Source organism: Haliotis cracherodii, unplaced genomic scaffold (assembly GCF_022045235.1).
Source record: "Haliotis cracherodii isolate W230 unplaced genomic scaffold, xgHalCrac1.p SCAF_16, whole genome shotgun sequence".
NCBI classification, from domain to species: Eukaryota; Metazoa; Mollusca; class Gastropoda; order Lepetellida; family Haliotidae; genus Haliotis; species Haliotis cracherodii.
Window position 1 is genome coordinate 20,824,699 of NW_027266271.1, and position 21,985 is coordinate 20,846,683.

The following is a 21,985-nucleotide window of genomic DNA, read 5'->3' on the forward strand; positions in this document are numbered from 1 at the left end:
CCATATTTTGTCACAAAGAATTAACTGGCAGAAAAACACAAATTAAACAGGAAATTCTTTATTTTTTCAGAGTTCGTCCGACCAGAAAGTGTTTGATCTGACCTACAACTGAACACTCGGGAGACTTCACGACCTCCCTCTCCTCATCACCTCCCCATCAGCAGCCAGTGCATACTCAATAGGAAATGTCATATCTTGCTGGATAATCAATACATAGGGTACATGTGTATGGAAATGCTTATGTCATATGACCATTTGGTATTTTGTTAACGCAACACAATAAACACTAACAACAGCTCAACAAGAGTCAGATACACCAACCTCATTAAAATCTTACTTCTCGCTACCGCTAAACAAAGATCTCAGAACACCGCATTACAGGTAACATCAAACCAACCTGGCGCTAACTTTGACCGACCAATGGAATGACTGACAAGAAGTCGACATTAGCCAATCAGAAGGCAGCTTTCTCGTGTTTTACTGCACAAATTTCAAATTGGTGACTACGCTTTGAAACATATTTTGACAAATTCTCCATTAATAATTTGAAACCTGAACAAAAGAACATTCTGGAATGGCTAATAGATGGTCTAGATTGTATGGATTCAGTCTTAAACCCCGTAACTATCGATTGGAATACCCCATGTTAAAAGTTTTCAAGGCTGCATGATTAGAAATCACATTCCGACTGTCACTTTCATGATCTGTTAAGAGACGCTCTGATTGGTCGGATGAAAGGTCGTTCTGATGTAATCCCTAATGGGATGTCTTTAGATCTTTGTTTAGCAGTAGCAAGAACTAAGATCTGATTTTAATGAGATTGCAGATACACAAAAACTGATTAATTAGACATGTAAGGTTAACCTTAAGTTTGCAAGACTAAAAAATACTATCAGAAAAATGCTACATTGATTATTTCCAGACATTAGTGGAAACTGATGCAGATAGCCACTTTCACGTTTACTGAATCTGAAATAAGTCTGGTGTCTGTGACATCCTGGATTATCCAGCATATTATATATCTATTTTGATAAATATATCAGAGTCGCAATATGCTACTTTGGACACTCTAGAATGTCTTTGAGTAACAACCCTATTCTACAAAAACAGATGAGAGAATTAATCAAATTAATAAAGCTCCATAATTATTCCAGGATAACTAACTGGGAACTAGATTCCCTATTCTGTTTGGCTATCATGCTAGTATGAGTCGTTTGCTAGGCATGTGGTGCCAACTCCTGGTTGACACTTAGTTCTAATTCTATTCAGGGTAGGGGTTGCTGGGTAGCCTTGTGGTTAAAGCATTCGCATGTAATGCCGAAGACCCGGTGTGCATATGTATTCTACAGGGCTATAGAGAGTGTCAGTGATGTGTGGTTGAGAGTATTTATTCAGATCCTGATAATCCCACTTCTCAATAAAACATCACACATTGTTTCTGGCTGACTCAGTGATCCTGTTAGCTCAAACACTTTTCACAGCTTCACCAAACATTGTACACTTAAATTTTTACCATTCCTACATTTCGCTAAAATACCAAAGGGATAGGAGAGAATTTGAAACTTCCTTTATTTGTTTATACTACCAAACCAACCTTCTTACAAAATCAAAAGATATTTGAAGAGTGTCATTTTTTGTTTGTTTTAACTTCCAATGTTCAGAAATAATATGTTAACCAACTAACAAAAAACAAGGACGGCTTAACATCCCTCATTGGGATTGCAAACGTATAAAACATCAAGGCTTGACTGCCAGTCAAATACTCTTTTAACTGCATACATTAAAGATTTGGTTATTTGCATATGATGTTTCAATCACAGATCACAGATCATAAAACTGTTAATTTATTCTGGTTGTTTGGCAATTCTCAACACAACAGATACTTCGTTTTTGAAAACTAGTCAATAAGGCTGACATATTATGAGTATGATAATATACTTTGATTTGAATACAACAGTTTTAACAGAGGCACACATGGTTAAACATAAGAGTGATCACAGCCGTGTTGGACAATCCCTTGAATAGGAACACACCCACATGCTGGCCATGTGAAGAGATAAACATCAACATTCAATTTTCTCACCTTTCATGGCAAAATTGAGTAAACATATTTTCAATTGTACATAAAATTTTAATTATAACATTCAAAATGCGTGTGTTATTGTATTACATGTTAAAAGGATTAATGTGTTTATATTCAAAATCATGTTGGGAAATGAAGTGCTCTTAAAATCCTTCACCCGTGATAGAGGACTTAGATAATGGGGCGAGCGTATATGATTTTAGGTGCGCTTCTATCAACAGTTTCGCCGCCTCCTCTGTCATACTAGATTATTGAAGGTTTTGTTTCTTCATACAGTGAAAAGTCGTGGACTCACTGGTTTTGGAATCATAGAAATATATCAGTTCATCAGTGTCTTAGGACAAGCAAGTTGCTGATGACTAAATCGAAATTCATAATTGTAATTTTCAAACGTCATGCCTATTTCTGAACAAACCTTGACAATTGTTTGAAAGACATGACTCAGAAGTTGATGGATGACAACATAGACACAATTCATGGATAACTTCTTTCTTTTACCGTAATGACATTTTGGTATAGATCCTTATACCATTGTCAAAGTTTCTAAAAGGTCTATTTGTGAGAACTCTTTGACTCTCATTCTCTTGGAAGTTTCAGGCATGGAAATTAGGGGCTCACAGTTACCACTTTGCCCAAAACAAATATTTATATGGACAGTAAGATAATGTTCATGCTGCCAAGGCTAAAATTAATGAGTTTTGAAGATTTAAATGGCCACATCTTTCTCTCCCTGTTCAAATTATTTGCTTTAAATCACAGATTTTGAATGCATATAACTATGTTGCAATATTTTGAACCTGGTCAATCCCCAAACAGTATTCCTTAATATCCTGCTGATTTTGTTTGGTCACACACAGCTATTCATTAATACCCCTACCTTCTTTATGGTGAGGTGGAATCAAGGATTCTGTCATTATGTAAGTTTCTTTAACCTTCATGCTGAACTGCATATGAAAGTTTCTTCCAAATCCGATGCCAGTTTAACTGGTAGTTGAAAATGCATATTACATTTACTACACATTCAACTACTGAGACAATCCTCTTTTCCATGTTTGATAGTGAATTAAAACAGCATTACATTTATGACAAGAAATGACGACAGTTGTTTAAAACAACTATGATGAATATTATATTATTTTACCTCTTGTTAAATATATCATGTTGATACAATGCATCCTGTAAAAAGTTTTTTTGTATTAAATATTTCTATGTCTCATGTTGTGTGTTATGTTATGAGCAAGCGAGGGAGGGATGGATGGATGGATGGATGGAGTGAGGGAGGGATGGTTAGATGGGAGTGAGAGAGGTATGGAGGGAGTGAGGGAGGGATGGAGAAAGCAAGGGGTGGAGGGAGGTGCGAGGGAGGGATGGAGTTGCGTGGGAGGGAAGGAAGTGAGAGGCAGTTGCATGGGAGGGATGGAGGTGAGAGGGAGTTGCGAGGGAGGGATGGAAGTGAGAGGGAGTTGCAAGGGAGGGATGGAAGTGAGAGGGAGTTGCGAGGGAGGGATGGAAGTGAGAGGGAGTTGCAAGGGAGGGATGGAAGTGAGAGGGAGTTGCGAGGGAGGGATGGAGGTGAGAGGGAGTTGCGAGGGAGGGATGGAAGTGAGAGGGAGTTGCAAGGGAGGGATGGAAGTGAGAGGGAGTTGCGAGGGAGGGATGGAAGTGAGAGGGAGTTGCAAGGGAGGGATGGAAGTGAGAGGAAGTTGCGAGGGAGGGATGGAAGTGAGAGGGAGTTGCAAGGGAGGGATGGAAGTGAGAGGGAGTTGCAAGGGAGGGATGGAAGTGAGAGGGAGTTGCAAGGGAGGGATGGAAGTGAGAGGAAGTTGCGAGGGAGGGATGGAAGTGAAAGGGAGTTGCAAGGGAGGGATGGAAGTGTAATGGTGGGATGGATGAAGCAAGGGAGGGAGCAAGTGATCAATCATTCATTGCCTGTCAGCTTGATGTTGAGGAAAGCCCCAAGTGATGCAGGCCTTGGACGTTTAGGACTTTACGTCCAATCTACTGGTGCTGACAAACCTGGAAAACTAAATCTGGGCGAACCGGGATCGAAACCCATGATCATAGGTTTCTGGCATGCCCGTGGGATGCAACTCTGCAAAGCAAATAGCGTCGCCTTAGACAACTGCCCCACACACTGTCTTAGATACAAATATACTTTGATTACACTGTAAAAGCCGACTACTTGTGGATAAGCCAAGAAGTATAGATCAACCAACACAAATTACAAAACAAGTTTATTTCATCCAACAATATCTGTACAACCAATTCAATAGATATCATAGGAGCATGAGCATTTCTGTGAAAACTACAATGGCCATAGACACACAGTCTCCTTTTTACATTGCAATTGCTACATAAACCCAATCGTCTCCCTCCAATAATTGTTTATTGGACAATGTTCTTTGCGACACTTGTGTCATGTTAAGAAATTCATGACGTGGTGTTCATGTACATATGGAGGCGTGTTTGACAGTAAATAAACAAACAACCTCAAACAATTTTATTATTTTAGTCAGAGCTTCAGAATCCTGTGGCAGGAGAGTGACCTGTCCATAGCCAGGAACAGGGAAGTTTAACAAACACTACACAAAAATTGCAGTCTTGTGATGCTTAAAACATTGTCTGATATACCAGACACTATACATCCACAACATATTGTGTAAACAAAGTGAATCTGTAAGATGGAGTTAAACCTAAACACGAAGTAATAATGACATAATAATCTTTTTATTTAATGTTATTTCTCAAGAAGGTAAAGGAGGATTGGTGCCCTAAGAACTTCAAATGTCCACACGTTAGGCTTTGGCGTTGTCTTCAACTATTTCACTTGTACACGACCTGTATGCTAAATATACTATTCAAAAGAAGTCAAGGACCACCAGATTATTTCATATTACTATAGTTAATTTGTGATTAACCCGATTCTGTGATTAAGTACAGTAATATGAACGAATAGGTGGTTCTTAACTTCTTTTGAATAGCATATGACAGGAAAGTACATGTAACAGGTCATAGAAATTTACCACTTTCATGAAAGACGTGAGAATATGTATGGTCCCTATACACCAAGGATCAAACGAGATCCAAATCCTGGCAACAAAGGGAGGACACTCTGCATAGTTAGTGCTGGAACCTCTAGTTTCCTGCTGAGAACATGTTTACTTTTATCAACTCTGATGTTGACAACCTCCCTCTGTTCAACCATCTCTTATAGACAGCCAGGTCACATGTGAAGGTGATTCTCTGGAAGTAACTTGCACTTGTCCTCACGCTATCTTGAAAGTTAATTCAGCCAATTTGAACAGATTACTGGATGCTGCAGTTGTGGGGCAGTGGGGTAGCCTAGTGGTTAAAGCATTCGCTTGTCACGCCGAAGACTCGGGTTCAATTCCCGACATGGGTAAAACGTGTGAAGCCCATTTCTGGTGTCCCCCGCCGTGATATTCCTGGAATATTGCTAAAAGCGGCGTAAACCATACTCACTCACTCACTGTGATCTCACACAAGGACTGAACTGGTACAAGTGGCATCACAAGTAGAGTGAACCCAGAACATTTGGAAGAAAATAAACCAGAGTGACAATTCATCGCTGTCTCTTTCCTCCCACCCCGACACACCCAACCCATCCTGACACACCCGTTCCTCCCACCACACCCCCTCCCCCCATCCATCATGTATCCATCTCCTCCTCTTGCTTCAGCTTGTTCTGCAGATGTTCGGAGATGGTGGCTGTTGGGTTTTCAATGAAGGCAGGGTGCTCCAGAACTTGCTTGAAGATGGCGATGTCGGACAACCTGTGCACAAGATATACATGGTACTTTACATACAATCACATTAGGGGTGTTCGGGTAGCCTTGCGGTTAAAGCATTTGCTTGTCATGCTGAAGACCCGGGTTCGATCCCCGACATGGGTACATTTTCTGGTGTTCCCTGACGTAATATTGCTGGACTATTGCTAAAAGCGGCGTAAAAACAAACTCACTCACGACAATCACATTAAAATCAGATCTTACTCCAAACTTACCTCTTTGCATTAAGATCTGAGGATACCTACGTAACAGACCTGTGAAGATCCGGGGTAGAATAGGTCTTCAGCAACCCAAGCTTGCTATAACAGGCGACTATGCTTGCTGTAAAAGGCAACTAACGGGATTGGGTGGTCAGGCTCGCTGACTTGGTTGATGTATGTCATCGTATCCCAATTGCGTGGATCGAATATCACTGGATTGTCTGGCCCAGACTTGATTATTTACAGACCGCCATCATATAGCTGGAACATTGCTGAGTGTAGCATTAAACAACAAACAAACAAGCCAATCTTTTCTTAGAGGGTTTTCATTTGTACATATTGAAATTTCCAAATCAAAAAGAAATGAGGCCTAATCATTACACAAAGCTGACATCTCACTGTCTCAAGAACTCACACACCCTTTGCTTAGATTGGGCGGTAGTTTGGTAATGGTTCAACCTATGTAACCTCTGCTGGAGGTGTCAGTTCAGAAAACCCTCGAAGATAATATCTGCGTGTTTTTTTGTCTGTTGTTTTATGCCGCACTCAGTAATATTCCGATTATATACTACTCAAAGAAGTTAAGGATCACCCGATTGTTTCATAATGGTAAAGGTAATCTGTCAAGACATGAGAGATTAAGTATAGTAATATGAAAGAATCAGGTGATCCATAACTTCTTTTGAGTAGTTTATGGACAAGACAATCCAGTGATTGACATCATGAGCATCGATATACGCAGTTGGGATACCATGACATGCATCAACCAAGTCAGCGAGCCTGACCACCCAAACATGTTAGCTGCCTCTTCCGACAAGCATAGTCGCCTGTTACGGCAAGAATGAGTTGCTGAAGAGCAATTCTCTACCCGGATCGTCACGGGTCTGTAGGATTTGTAAAGATAAATGAGTGAGTGAGTTTGGTTTTACGCCGCTTTTAGCAATATTCCAGCAATATCACGGCGGGGGACACCAGAAATGGGCTTCACATATTGTACCCATGTCGGGAATCGAACGCAGGTCTTCGGCGTGACGTAAAGATACATGAAAAGTCTGGAGCATTGACACATTTCATCCCTACTCTCCATGCTCACTAGATCCGTAACCATGGGAACTTACATTTGCTTCCTTCTCTTCCTCTCCTTGGCTACTCCTCTCACTTTCTCAGGATTGGATCTGGAAGGGAAACACCGAGACAACTCACCACACTATCACATTCAGTTACTAAACACTCTCAAATGTGGACATTGTCGTGTGTGTTTATTTGTTGCTTAACGCCGCACTCAGCAAATATTCAGGGTATATGGCAGTGGTCTGTAAATAATCAAGTCTGGACAAGACAACCCAGTAACTGACATCATGAGCATCAATACACGCAATTGGGATATGATGGCATGCATTAACCAAGTCAGTGAGTCTGACCACCCGATCCCGTTTGTCACCTCTTAAGACAAGCATAGTCGCCTCTTACGGCAAGCATGGGTTGTTGAAGACCTATTCTACACTGGATCTTCACGGGTCAGAAAAATAATGACAGTATTTACACATGTTCTGATGTACTGATGCTGGATATACTGATACATGATATACAGATGCATGATATACTGATGAATGATATACTGATACATGACATATGGATACATGACATACGGATACATGATATACTGATGGATGATAAACTGATGCATGATATACGGATGCAGGATATACTGACTGCCTCTGGGACTTGCTGCCTTCCTTCGGATGCACGATATACTGATGAATGATATACTGATACATGACATACGGATACATGATATACTGATACATGTCATACTGATACATGATATACTGATGAATGATATACTGACTGCCTCTGGGACTTGTTGCCTTCCTTCATCAGCAACTCCAGGGTGGGGAGCGCCTCCTCCATCACCGACATGTCTCCCACGATGGGGGTCTTCTCTCGCTTCTTCTTGTCCTTGGCTTTCTGTTTGGCTGTCTTCACTGCATCGATCTCTGTGAAATAAACATGTCAAGTAACTTCGAGTGTCCAAACTATATGTATTTTCTCCGGTGTTGTATTGAAGCAATGCTTTTAACGTGTAGCTTGTCACATGACCTTAAAAGAAATGAATTGATTTCTGGGATTGAACACATTTTATTTCAGTTTTATAGACACCAGTTATCCTGAAGACAGGGCTACAGATAAGGAGAGTACTTGCGTAACCCCCCCCCCCCCCCCCCCCCCCCACCCCGCCCCGCCAATTATTTGGAACCCAATTACTCTCAATTAACTTGCGTACAGAAAAATGAAAAAAATCAAATTATAAAAACAGCATGTGTGAATACCAAATGAAGGTATTTCAGCATGCTACCAGAAGAGCTTATTTTCAAACACACAATTACGAGCCAGTTTACTTTTGGAGTCAAGCCTATACATTAAGAACAGTTATATACATCTAAAACATTATTTAATTTTTATAAAATCTTAAAATATCCATTAATTTTAGGAAAAGCCCAAAAGAGTGATGAATAGATGAGTGAAAAAATATTGGTTACCCTATGAATAATGTAATAACCTAAACAAAATAGAAACCTTAGAGTAATAACTCAATTGCTCAAAAAGTTATCTGGAACTCTGGATGACTAAACAGTTTAGACTTAGAAGTGAACTGATGACATTTTTTATATCAGCATCATAATCAGGAGACAGGAAAATAGTTTTTTATACGTTTTACTCAATATACTGTATTGCCAACAGATCATGCTGATTTGGCACAGCAAATAAATCAATGCTAATATTAATCATGTTAATCCCATGTTACATTGGGTGACAATCTTTACTTGTCACTGACAGTTATCACCATTTTTAAACATGTTAAATGTTATTTCTGACATATTCCATGTACCGTGTAACTTTGATGCTTGTGAAACTGAGAAAATCTGAGCAAGTTTCAGTAGATTTCTGTTATAACGCTACAATAGGGAATCAAAACAGTGGAAATAGAACTTTCCTGTCAACTATCTGTACCAGTTATCGGCATCATCTTAACAGCACGTGCCTTGTGATCATGCAGACCGCATGATTTATACACATTTTTTATTATCTCGGGTATATCACTCAATTTCTTTTAGAAATGCTATTATCAATTTGTTATCCGCAAACTGACATAAACCAATATTCCCCAAATTTGTCCTGCACATGCTTAACACTTTGTTCTATAGATTTTGTGATACATACAGGTTATGCATTTTTGGAATATCTCAAATAGGTTTTAGTATTGTAGTTTGGAGTAGAAATGACAGACAGATAGTAAGCAATGACAGAATTGAATGTGCATCATCGTGTTGTTTGATTTTTATTTTCGCATGAATTAGTCATGTAGCACCACCTGCATGTCTTTTCTGAATTTGATCAAGGTGATTAAATAGTTTTTTTAAAATATTCCCTCACAAGTGTCCGTTTTGTTCATCATTTGCGGATAAATATTTCTCTTCCAATGAAATTTCGAAAAAAAAAATTAGATGCCAACAAGTGCGCTGTAGGTTAAACATGTTAAATACACACTCTGCATGAAAACTTCATGTCTGATTTTCCTTTTGTCCTTTTTCTTGAGATTCAGTCCTTTGAAAGTCTTGCTGGTCACTGTACTCCGTGCATCAAAGTCTGGTAGTTTTTGAGCGAGGGCTTTGTTGTCTATCTTTAGAGAGCTGAAAATGTTGTCAGACAAAGAAACAGGTTTGGACTCTACCGCAGCTTTAGAGGGACTTTTTGTCTGGAAGTAGAGAAAACAGAAAGTTAAAAAACAACGTGCTGCCAATCCTTACTAGCCATACACATTTGCAAAATTTTCAGAAAAAAGAAAGGTAGGCACTATAGTTGTTGCCTTTGCATGATTTTATCGAAAACATCGAAAGGTACCAGTTCAGAACTTGCGTGAAGTGTAATTTAATAGGGATATGTCAAACGGCTTAAACATGATATTGATAATAATTAGGGTATATCGGTGCCTGTGGCTCTGCAGTTCAACGAACCAGATTTGCTTTTGATTTGTCAGCTATGCTAGTCTTCTCATCTTTCTTGGGTTTAATTGGCGTGTTGTGGAGTTTAGATCGTTGTCTTTTCACTTTCCCCATGTTGAACGTGAACTGTAAGTCAGAAACACAAAACACACACCAGATACCACTAACAACACATGCACTCTGTGGGCGCGGCCATTTTGTTTCACAAAATGAGTTACCCCCCTTTGATATGTCAATCAAGGGAGCTAACTCGTCCAGGCTTAACAACAGACATCTTTGACATAGACCTACACATACACTGTGTACTGACTCTAAAAACATTTTAAAGGTTTTCCCTTTTTTTCTTTCCTGCTTTTTTAAGGAATGTGTTCTTAATTTTGAGAAATAACTTAGTGATTTCTTGCGGCTTTAAAATATAAACTAGATCACGAAGCAGAGTGGTCTATGGTCTCACTCAATTTTTTCTTGTTTAAAGATATTTCAGGTTTTGGGCGCAAATAAACCTTTGATAGTCCACGTTGCCCTGAAACCCAATACCACACCACAATAAGAGAACACGCCAGGCAAATGTCGTTTTGGGGAAATACATTAAGAATGTATCTAGATATATATCCTCTGCTATTTCCAGCTTATTCTTGTGTTAAAATCCGAATTAATGTCTGTTTCAGCTGTGAAAGTGCGCCGGGTATCTAAAACTCTCAAATTCTAAAAAATACTGGCTAGCTGTGAAGCTCACCACCTTGGCACAGGCCGCCCGCCGTGACGCGCCGAGGAAGCGCTCGAAGTTTCATTAGAAAGGTTTTAAGGAAAGGAGCATCAGATATTTTCAATTTCACATTATCATCAAAATTTACTGCTTCACCAGTTTTGTACTCCGGGAATATATAATCTTGTATTGTGTCTTCAAATGTACGTTTTACTATCTTAATGTATTCATTGTTTCTTAAAAGTGAAGTATTAAACTTCCAGTAGCCTCTTCACTTTTTCTTACTAAGAGAATTTGAGAATGGCAACAAAATTGGTGAGTGATCTGATTTATAACTGGAGACAATATCAGTATCAAGTGTTTGGTTAATGTGTCTTGTGATGTTCAGAAAAAATCCAGTCTTACCTGTTGTCTAGGATTTTTCCTCCACCAAGAGCACTTTTTTAGATCAGGATTTTGTTCCCTCCAAGCATCTGTTAGGTCCAAAGTTTCTATTTGATCTAAAATTCCTTTTCTTCCCTAAGGGTATTTATATTTGTATAATTCTCTAAATCTACTGGAGATCACATATTATCAGCGATTCGTTGGCATGCTTATCAATTTCACCAAATAGTTGTTTTTAAAAAAACTTAAAAAAACATGGTCATCCTTATTTGGGCCATACAGATTAATAAGGGTAAGTCTTATTCCATCCAACGTGATGTCAGTGATAATAAAGTTTCCATTTTTATCTATAAAATTCTTATGTATATCAATTTCTAAATTATTGTTAAAAAGAATTGCAACTTCTGCGTTTGAAGTGTATGGTGTTATTAAAAGTTTAAACCCCCATTCATTTTTCAATGAATTATTGTCTTGGTTTGAAATGTGGATATCTTGAAGGTAAATAATTGAATTTTTTTTCCTCCATATGTTCATTATTTCTTTGCGTTTATTTTTTTCACCAAGCCCCCTGCAATTTACTGACACTTTATCGCATTATCCATTGTATCCAATCAGATCAGAGTTATTTTGCCTTTGAAATTTAGACTGGAATCTAGAGAAATGGATTTTTGAGTTTGGTGATAAAATAAAACGAAACATAGAGAAATGGGTGATGCCATCCTTCTGAAGCGACGGTTAAAAATAAAATAAGATATATAGTGTCGTTACATAGTCCCTGGCCCCGTTCCTGAAAGCGATCTTAGCGCTACGATGATCGTAAGCCTGTGCTAAAGTATTGGACTTACGATCACCTTAGTGCTAAGATCGCTTTGAGGAACGGGGCCCTGAACTTTAAGTGGATCACTTCAGGAAATACTAATACACATTACCTGGCATGAGGGTATATACATTTACCAGTAACATGGATATGTAAGCCGTAACAATTACATTGTGTTGTCAGTCAAACATGAATGTCGCTTCAGGTTTTGTTTTAACATGTTATTTCACGTAGTAAAGTTCGTATACATAAGATAGAAACACGTTTAAGCGTTAACAAACAATCAAAAGTTGTTTACATGTACGAAAACTGGATACATCAACATTAGCAAGTGCTGAAAGAAGTCATATTCCGAGTTTCAAGCCCTACATTCCCGTGATCGCCTCGTACAAGCATGGATTGCTATTCTACCACTATCTTTGTCTCACATATGTATAACAATATGCGAGCTATATCATATGTATTTCATCTCATTTTGTTACTTGCTGATTTTGTTTCATTTATAAATGTAAATAAAATTTGAAAACAAATGATTTTATACACATAGGGTGTCATTTATATTGTTTGAAGATAAAGTATCCATTGAAGAACTTGAATCGTATGCCATATTTCTTACTTCAGGGCACTCTTGCACAAAGCGATCTTAGCGCTAAGATGATTGTAACTCCCATCCTTTAACATAGGCTTACACTAGTTGTAGTGCTAAGATCGCTTTGTGCAAGTGGGCCCAGGTTTTATATTCTACGTGTATGAGGACCATTGTTAAGCAGTACAGTGTGAATGAAAGTACTGTGTGGATGAAAGTGGGAAAAAATATCAGAATATCTGTTCATTTGGTTATTTTGTTTCCAGAAAGATGATTGCACGCCCTGGGTAGTCCAAGACCATGAAGGCTAGATTAAGAAATGAATCCAAGTCAAGTCTGGAAGGTGAGGTGAGGTGAAATGGGGTTTAACGTCGCGTCCATTATTATTGCACTTATATAGCGACGTGCATGTACGTGTGTGTGTGTTTGTGTGGCTGCTTGTACTAGTCCGGACTGATGCCGTTTTATAGTGCTAGCTCACTGAGATACCATGCCGCAGTTTAACATGAATACCCCACTCAGACACAGTATACTGACTCCGAGTCGACCACTCCTTGTTTTAGCCCCTTAATGCCGAGCGCCAGACAGGGTAACAACAAGAAACCATCTTTTTACGCCTTTTGGAATGACGCGGCCGGGGATCGAACACCGGACCTTCCGCTCTCCGGGCGGACGCTCTACCACTAGACCACGGAGGCGGTCTCAAGTCTAGAATGATTTGGCAAGTCTAGATTGCCTCACTAGGCCTGACAAAGCATTGTTCTGGATTCCCTTCAGGCTTTAATTTATATTTGTAGATATATATTCTTAAAAAAGATGACTTTAATCCTGGGACATGTTAGTCTACACCCTGTTGTTGCTTTTTCTTTATGAGGGATCCTGAAATAAAAATAGATAATTGAATGATAAAAAAAATCGAGTTTGCTTTGATCTTGCGTACAACAAATAGAGAAAGCTGTAATGTATAAGTATTGAGTTGGGTGACAAGAGGTTTTACAGTGTTCGGTGTGAATTGCTGTGAAAAGTAAGGATATAGCAAAGGCATATCAATGTTTTGATCAGGGCTTATGTGATTTTTCCGGATACAGGCAAGTCGCTTGAACGCCGTAACTGACGACCTGTCCGAAGTCTGGGCTCGAAAATACAGTACACATTCTTAAATGTTAGATACCTCACTTGCAGATTGTGCGTGAGAAATCTTATCACGCAATGACAGCCGACGTGCGTTCTTTAACGTTAACTAGTTTTACCGACGATAGTGTCACGTGATCGCATGACCTCCTCCCACTGTACACTTAAGCCAACTACAGGTTTAGGGGCACAACAAACGTGCAAGTTGATGTGTAGCTTCTTAGATATATGACAGGGTACTTGATTATGAAATAAAGGAGGCATATGTCGTGTTTTCAGCAGACTGCTCCCGGTAGGACAGGACATGCTTACCCTTTTCGCGAACGGGGGCACGGGTGGCCCAGTCGTCTAAGGTGCCGCGATTCGCTGTGCAGAGTTGCGTCCCTTGGGAACGCCAGGAACCTATGATTGTGGGTTCGAATCCCGGTTCGCCCCAATTATGTTTCTAAGTTTGTCAGCACCAGACCCGTGCTCGTGTGTTTCACCGAAGTGGTAAACGTCTGGAATACCGTTAGGGGCGGCGTACCTAAACCCAACTCACTCACTCACTCCCTTTTCGCGAACACCTGGTGTCATCACTGATTTTCATTTTCATCACTACTTTGCTTCTTTCGGCAGACATGGAGACTGATTATTCCGCAGTGTTGACGTTATATATTTATGAAACTTTAATTCCTGTAAATGTTCAAGTTGACTGTAAATACTTGTTTCAAGTTGCTAGAATTTATTTATTAGTCACACCAAAGATCCTAAAAAGACAAATATTGGATAAAAACCGACGATCAGCCGATACAGACACATCAAAGGAACACAAATCTAGACCCGTGAAGATCCGGAGAAGAATAGCTCTTCAGCAACCAATGCTTGTCGTAAAAGGCGACTATGCTTGTTGTAAGAGGCGACTAACGGGATCGGGTGGTCAGGCTGGCTGACTTGGTTGATGCATGTCATCGTATCCCAATGGCATGGATTGATGCTCATGATGTCAATCACTGAATTGTCTGGTCCAAACTCGATTATTAACAGGCCGACGTCATATGGCTGTGTTAAAAATCAAATAAAAACAAAAACAAACAAACAAACAAACAGAGCATTGCGTTTAATGGAGCCTTACATTTATGAACCCAATACAAACATGTACAACTCTTAGTCCTTGACATTTCGTTGACCTTTGACATGTGTTTGAATGTCAACACGACAACATATCACTTATTTCCTGGTGATACCTGTCCGACCATTCTGGAGCTGGTTAGAGTCAAATACACACAACAGCAAAACCTAGCAGACACCAAACGTGAAGTCGACAATATGTCGTACAGATTAAACTATCACCAATTAAATGACTAATCATCAGACCATAGAGTACCAGCATGTTGTAAATGCCGGCACATTTCCAAATCTGACCCACAAGTGACCAGAATTATCCCCGATGAAATTCCTTATTAAGACTTGTACAACATGTTTGCTCAAGTGAACACACTTGCATTGCCTTTGCATGTGTTTGTGACAGGTGCCACCAGTGGGGCATGGTATGCTTACCTTTTCCCCAGCATCTTGTATCATCACTAAGTAAATGTGTACTCGGATTCGTACCTTCAGCAGAGATTAATTATGAGTAAGTAAATGGTTTTGTAGCAACCTTTTTATGTATAGTATTTATAAAATCAGAAACGTTTTACACAATAAACAACATGATATATTGTATATTTTTGTAACAATGTCTTTCTTTCGGACTGCTCGGTGGTTTTTTTGTGTGTTTTTTCACTGTGATTGGATCCAATTATGGTAGTGGGACACCCGAGCATAGACACTTGGGTGGGTGCCAACGCAGCCTGCGACACCCCAAGACGTGATTCCCGCTAGCTGACCATTGCACACCATCGGGCCACCACTGTCCCTCTGAAAACGATATAGAACGATTGATACATGAACAACGATCTTTTGATACGATTATTTAAAGGCCGATATCGTGTTGCAGGAGTACTGCTCTGGGGCGTTAGCTGGTGAGTGAGTGAGTATGGTTTTACACCGCTTTTGGCAATATACCAGCAATATCACGGCGGGGGACACCAGAAAATGGCTTCACACATTGTATCCATGTGGGGAATCGTCTTGGGCGTGACGAACGAACGCTTTAACCACTAGGCTACCCCACCGCCCCTTGGGCGTTAGGTAACAAACAAAGTGTCCTTTTGGAGGATATTTCAAATATCATCGTAAAGAACATATAATGCTAACAAACAAGTTACTTAGAAAACTTAACAAAAACCAAACATGCTTACATGCCACATATAGCACACTAACCCAGAAGAGTAGTTCACGTTATCAAATTTATGTTCGTGTTCCTACTAATATCCGTCATCGGTTAATGCACTATTATGTGACTGGATGTCTGGTCCATCACTTGGTTGTCTAGTTTGTTTACATGCCGGCGTCGCCGTTTGGTGTCAGACAACACATACTTCTCAAAGCAAATTAAGTGGCAGAACATGTTTACCCTATTCGCGAACACCTGGTGTTATCAAGGGTCTTCAGTGATTGTTTATTTAATTTTCCCCACTATTTTACCAATTACGCCCAATGGGATCTGTTTCTTCGGATAACTGACACTGTTTGTTTGCGGACCGCCTCCGTGGTCCAGTGGTAGAGCGTCCGACCGGAGCGCAGAAGGTCCGGTGTTCGATCCCTGGCCGCGTCATACCAAAAGACGTTATTAGACGGTACTTGTTGTTACCCTGCCTGGTTCTCGGCATTAAGGGGCTAAAACAAGGACTGGTCGGCATGCAAGTCGCTATCTAAGTGCAATAATCTTGCACGCGAAGTTGAACCCCATTTCATCTCTTCTATTTTCTTACCTTGGCGTTGTACATAGTAAAAAGTAAACTTACACTGCAGGAGGCCTTGCCTGACTCGAAGATGCAGATGTGTCCAGAGTTGATGGCGGCACCACTGGCGCCAGACCATCTGCTGGCACAGTCGCTGTTGGTAATTGTCGTCATTGTTACTTTCTGGAGGATGTCGGGCGTACTGCCATCTGCAGGAACAAACAGGTTTGTGTGTGCATTGTAGTGTATAAATTCTGTATAGGAGGAGCTGAGCATTCAAATAAAATACAACTTTTAATTAAGTCTCACCTGGGAGTACTCCCCATCCGGAGATGGTGCATCTACTTCCGGCAAAGTCATTGCTTCCGGAAGCCAGAGTGATGGTGCTTACAGCCGGGCTGCTTGTGTCCATTGGGGTTTCAAGTCTAATGACAGCGATGTCGTTGGGAAAGCCAGCAGCATTACCGTCGTATTGGGGATGCTGGTGAAGAAGAACGTAAAAACAGTCGAATATATATGAAAGACTAAAGTCAAAAAGTGTATTCAACATTTTCTATCCAATAGATTCAATCTCATTAAAATCAGATCCTAGTTCTCGCTGCCGCTAAACAAAGATCTGAGGACATCCCATAACGGGTCACGTCAGACCGACCTTGCGCGAACTTTGACCGACGAATGGAATGACCAATCAGTAGGCAGCTTTCTCGTGCTTTGCGGCACTAATTTCAAATTGGCGACTATGCTTCGAAACATATTTTGACAAATTCTCGATTACAAATTTGGAACCTGAACAAAAGAACGTTCTGGACTGGCTAATAGATGATGTAGATTAAATGGATTCAGTCGTTAAACCCGTAACTATCGTTCGGAGTTAAAGTTTTAGTGGTTGCATGATCAGAAATCACATTCCGACTGTCACTTTCATAATCTGGTAAGCGATGCTCTGATTGGTCGTTCTGACGTGACCCCTGATGGGATGTCCTCGGATCTTTGTTTAGCGGTAGCGAGAACTTAGATTTGATTTTAATGAGATTGCAATAGATTTTGCCTAAGAACTTATCTGAATACAAAGAGAGAATATATCGGAATGGGAAAACATCTACACAACAAACTCACGTTGGTGTACGATGTGACAGATGAGTACTGCTCAGTTCCATCAATGATGTTCACACGGTGCATGCCAAATATAACACGATAATCGCTGGCGCTGTGGGATAAATGTTTCGGTTATATTTTAATCGGCATGCTTGAGTAATATACTGATGAATAAAGGAACACTAAGTTTTAGACACAGTAAAACGATATGCTGTCATGGGTTCCCTGCCTTGTCTACCAAATACGCGTTGGAAACAATGCACAGAAACACCTTTGATCTCAACATTTGATTCTGACATGTGTTGGATTTGTATGCGCGCTATTTCAAATGTACTGACAGTTAAGCTTATTTCCCCAAATTTTTCATTGTTCCCTTTTTCGTTTCCATCAGTTTCCATTCACCACTGTAAATATATAAAGTCCTAATTGGTTGAGTTGAGATCTAAAAAACTAACAAAGACCACCATTGACACTGTCATTCAGAGGTAGTAACTTCAAACTTTAAATTAAGTGAGTGAGTGAGTGAGTTGGGTTTAACGCCGCTTTTAACAGTATTCAAGTTATATCGCGGCGTGTCAGCTTAATGTGGGAGGAAAGCCTGAAGTGATGCAGGTCTCAGATGTTTACCACTTCGGTGAAACCCACGAGCACGGGTACGGTGCTGACAAACCTAGAAACATAATCGGGGCGAACCGGGATTCGACCCCACAATCATAGGTTTCTGGCGTGCCCAAGGGACGCAACTCTGCACAGCGAATCGCGGCGCTTTAGAGGACTGGGCACCCGTACCCCCTTAAAATTAAGAAACAACATTAACGTTAGATCTAATACACGTGGCATTTGCAAGGTGCCTGAATGTTTTTTGATGATAGGTCCGTGACGTGTACCTGTTGTAGAGACAGTGGGCTGCTGTGAGGACCTTGGTGGCGGTGTAGAGGACGCAGCCACAACTGTGGAACCAGCTGCCATCGCGCCTCACCTGAACACTTCCTTGCCAGGGGAACTCTCCTGGACTTGCATTGCTGCCTCCAGCAATCCTAGGACTGATTTCAGCCATGGCCGTAGCTATAACACACGAACGATGACTAATTATGGTTATAGTGAGTGAGTGAGTTTGGTTTAACGCCGCTTTTAACAGTATTCCAGTTATATCACGGCGTGTCAGCTTAATGTGGGAGGAAAGCCCGAAGTGATGCAGGTCTCAGACGTTTACCACTTCGGTGAATCCCACGAGCACGGGTATGGTGCTGACAAACCTAGAAACATAATCGGGGCGAACCGGTATTCGAACCCACAATCATAGGTTTCTGGCGTGCCCAAGGGACGCAACTCTGCACAGCGGATCGCGGCGCTTTAGACGACTGGGCCACCCGTGCCCCAAATTATGGTTATAATCTCAGTTTTAACATCATTATCGTGGGTAGTCGTGATCATTACACTGAGGTTGGTTGGTTGGTTGGTTGGTTGGTTTGTTGTTTAAAGCCGCACTCAGCAATATTCCAGCTATATGACGGGAGTATGTAAATAATCGAGTCTGGGCCATACAATCCAGTGATTAATATCATGAGCATCGTACCGCGCAATTGGGAAACCAAGCGAGCCTGACCACCCGATCCCGTTAGTCGCCTCTTACGACAAGCATCTTCGCCTTTACAGCAAGCATGGGCTGAAGACCTATTCTATCGCGGATCTTCACGGGTCTACACTGAGGAAATGGTATATTTGTAATAGGTATTTGATAGAGCTCATCATATAAGATTGAGCAGCGCCCTAGCACATAACAAGGCTGCAATATGGTGAGGTGAGGTGAGGTGAAATAGGGTTTAACGTCCAAGATTATTGCACTTACATAGCGACGTGCATGCACGTGTGTGTGTGTGTGTGTGTGTGTGTGTGTGTGTGTGGCTGCTTGTACTAGTCCGGACTGATGTCGATTTATAGTGCTAGCTCACTGAGATACCATGCCGCAGTTGAACATGTAGTGCTAGCTCACTGAGATACCATGTCGCAGTTTAACATGAATACCCCACTCAGACACAGTATACTGACTCCGAGCCGACCTGTCCTTGTTTTAGCCCCTTTTAGCCACCTTAATGCCGAGCGCCAGACAGGGTAACAACAAGTACTATCTTTAACGTCTTTTGGTATGACGCGGTCGGGGATCGAACCCCGGACCTTCCGCTCTCCGGGCGGACGCTCTACCACTAGACCACGGAGGCGGTCGCTGCAAGATGGACATAACTATCTTCAAAATAAAAATAAATATATACGTACCGGCCAAGGTGCAGAGGAGAATTGTCAGGAGAGCGTTCATCTTGCCTTCCCAGGTGTAGTGGTGAGATACGGTAACAGAGGGACTTATATACACATCAGAGAAATGCCATGAGTTATTTTCCCATTGTCATATCGAGGAAGTGGTCACTTTTTTTTAACTCATGCCAACTTTATGGCTATATTTTGAGAGTTAGAGGCAAGACAGTATTTCGCGATATTGATTGTTCACTTTAAACCATGTGACATCAATATATACATAAAATAATAAGCCAGAAATATACACACCACAACGTTGTACAGCAAAGAAAAACTCTTTTAAAAAAATACCATGACACGGAAAGGTTTAACTATGTGCCCTGTTTACTTGCTTGTTTTTGGCTCCTGTATTTTGTTGTGAAGGGACACATGGCCATCAAAATAAACCTATTGATAACAAAAGCACCAATCTCAAATAGCCGCCACATTGATTCGGGTTTTCGACAGACCATATGGCAAAGTCGTTCCCCATGTGAATCCAAATGGTATTATGTGTGAGAATAAATTTCTTATCGTGTTTCGGCCTTAATTCTATTCATTCATTGAAATTTATGTTGTCTAAGAAAAGAACATATTAAAGAGGGTACTTCAGCATCTGGATTACGTCACAGTGGGTACACATAGCACGGCTGTCAAGTCACACGTGAACAATCAAAGTCAGAAATAAACATTTCCTTTCACAAAATTATGAACCATCAAACGAAATGATTCGAAATTGTTCAAAAATACATTGAAGTCGACCAATAATACCTCACTTTTCCCGTTGCCTTAATAAAAGCATGATATGAAAACAGAAAGGCTTGAGTGGCCACTTTTGTTTTGTGTCATAGTCCGCCAGAATGTTGACATGACATGACCTTCCAATTTCGACCCCGCATGATCCATGGGTCCTTCAGATACTAAGTATAAATAAATATAGTTCTTTGGCACCCTTGACGTTTGTGAAAAAAACTTGTTTATACAAAACTGGACGCATTTTGATATTCGGCACCATAAACAACAAACAAACAACACTCAAAAGGGAAGAAAATAAACTTGAATGTCCTTCCCATAGATATTCACTCAAAGTGTTATATAAAGAATAAGTTAACAAAGGTGATTGCATTATTTGGAAAATTCCCCCCAAAATTGTCACTGTGTAAAATATTCAAAATGCCCCGAAATCGGAGATGACGACATTTGGCCATTGGAAAGTCTATATTCCGGGCACAGTGGGTGCTCTTGAAAGAAACAATTTCTCCATGGTCGATCTGGTACATAAATTATTCAAATTATTATATATCAAACCAAATCAAATAATGTCACGATCAGCACGATGCTTGTATGATTAATATAGCCATGACATGGTGATTATACTATTCATATCAAACTTTCACAATAAGCATAAGAGGGGCGGTCGGGTCACGCCGAAGACCCGGGTTCGATTCCCGACATGGGTACAATGTGTGAAGCCCATTTCTGGTGTGCCCCGCCGTGATATTGCTGTGATATTGCTGGAATATTGCTAAAAGCGGCGTTAAACCAAACTCACTCACAATAGCATATATCTGTATCTATTATAGATGATAATATATTTGCTTTTTCCTATAATTTCCATGAAATATTTTGTTTGTTTTTCTATTGTCGTTACAACTTTTCCCATAACTAAATCTAAATCATTTTAACATTCTCTTATAATTTAATTTAATCCCATGCCACGCTGTTCATGGAGTGAAAGTTAAAGCCATATTTGGGCATTGTTGGACGTGTACAGTGTCTGTATACGTTACATGTACGTCATGATTGTGTTACAATAGATGTGTTGTGTTTGTTGAAGCTGCTATACGTGAAGTGGCAGTAAACTGTTATGTGTAGGAAGTACTTCAAGGATAATCTTATGCACTTGACCTCAAGGTCAGTGGTACTCCCACAACGCCCCACACACGGCCGTAAATTAAGCATCTGGCCTCCTAGGATGATAAGGGCCTCACAGGTCACGATGACCTGTCAGTCACGATGACGTATTGCAGACAAGTGCTTGGTAGCCGTACTTGAC

General features: G+C 40.5%; 4 protein-coding genes across 4 annotated transcripts in view; 2 read left to right on the top strand and 2 right to left on the bottom strand.

Moving 5' to 3' along the window:
• The window catches only part of LOC139463461 (uncharacterized), a 73,063-nt gene extending 72,951 nt beyond the window's left edge, over positions 1–112 (top strand). Inside the window, exon 64 of the mRNA XM_071244729.1 lies at positions 71–112. Coding sequence (XP_071100830.1) covers positions 71–112 — 42 coding nt within the window. The remainder of the gene's footprint in view (positions 1–70) is intronic.
• Positions 113–3,411: 3,299 nt separating this feature from the next.
• Positions 3,412–5,336, top strand: LOC139463615 (RNA-binding protein 6-like). Its single transcript, XM_071244887.1, has 2 exons — positions 3,412–3,963; positions 5,298–5,336. The coding sequence occupies exons 1-2, from the start codon at positions 3,412–3,414 to the stop codon at positions 5,334–5,336; spliced, it is 591 nt and encodes a 196-aa protein (XP_071100988.1).
• A 413-nt stretch (positions 5,337–5,749) lies between these two features.
• Positions 5,750–10,284, bottom strand: LOC139463462 (ribosome biogenesis protein SLX9 homolog). The gene is made up of 5 exons (XM_071244730.1): positions 10,109–10,284; positions 9,642–9,849; positions 7,942–8,089; positions 7,211–7,267; positions 5,750–5,877 (listed from the first exon to the last, which is right to left on the bottom strand). Exons 1-5 carry the CDS (start codon positions 10,208–10,210, stop codon positions 5,754–5,756), a joined length of 639 nt encoding a protein of 212 aa, XP_071100831.1. The 5' UTR covers positions 10,211–10,284; the 3' UTR covers positions 5,750–5,753.
• A 5,197-nt stretch (positions 10,285–15,481) lies between these two features.
• On the bottom strand, positions 15,482–19,954 carry LOC139463463 (chymotrypsin-like serine proteinase). Its single transcript, XM_071244732.1, has 6 exons — positions 19,915–19,954; positions 18,528–18,705; positions 17,662–17,752; positions 16,855–17,026; positions 16,609–16,754; positions 15,482–15,619 (listed from the first exon to the last, which is right to left on the bottom strand). The coding sequence occupies exons 1-6, from the start codon at positions 19,952–19,954 to the stop codon at positions 15,482–15,484; spliced, it is 765 nt and encodes a 254-aa protein (XP_071100833.1).
• Between the last annotated feature and the right edge of the window lie 2,031 nt (positions 19,955–21,985).

Coding starts and splice junctions, on each gene's coding strand:
- LOC139463462 (XM_071244730.1), bottom strand. CDS start 10,210: ATGGGGAAAGTGAAAAGACAACGATCTAAACTCCACAACACGCCAATT. Junction 9,850..10,108: donor ACAAATCAAAAGCAAATCTG/GTTCGTTGAACT, acceptor CTCTACTTCCAG/ACAAAAAGTCCCTCTAAAGC. Junction 5,878..7,210: donor AGGAAGAGAAGGAAGCAAAT/GTAAGTTCCCAT, acceptor TCTTGTGCACAG/GTTGTCCGACATCGCCATCT.
- LOC139463463 (XM_071244732.1), bottom strand. CDS start 19,954: ATGAACGCTCTCCTGACAATTCTCCTCTGCACCTTGGCCG. Junction 18,706..19,914: donor TCTCCTCTGCACCTTGGCCG/GTACGTATATAT, acceptor CGTGTGTTATAG/CTACGGCCATGGCTGAAATC. Junction 16,755..16,854: donor CGGATGGGGAGTACTCCCAG/GTGAGACTTAAT, acceptor TTGTTCCTGCAG/ATGGCAGTACGCCCGACATC.
- LOC139463615 (XM_071244887.1), top strand. CDS start 3,412: ATGGAGAAAGCAAGGGGTGGAGGGAGGTGCGAGGGAGGGATGGAGTTG. Junction 3,964..5,297: donor GGAGGGATGGAAGTGTAATG/GTGGGATGGATG, acceptor CATCTCTTATAG/ACAGCCAGGTCACATGTGAA.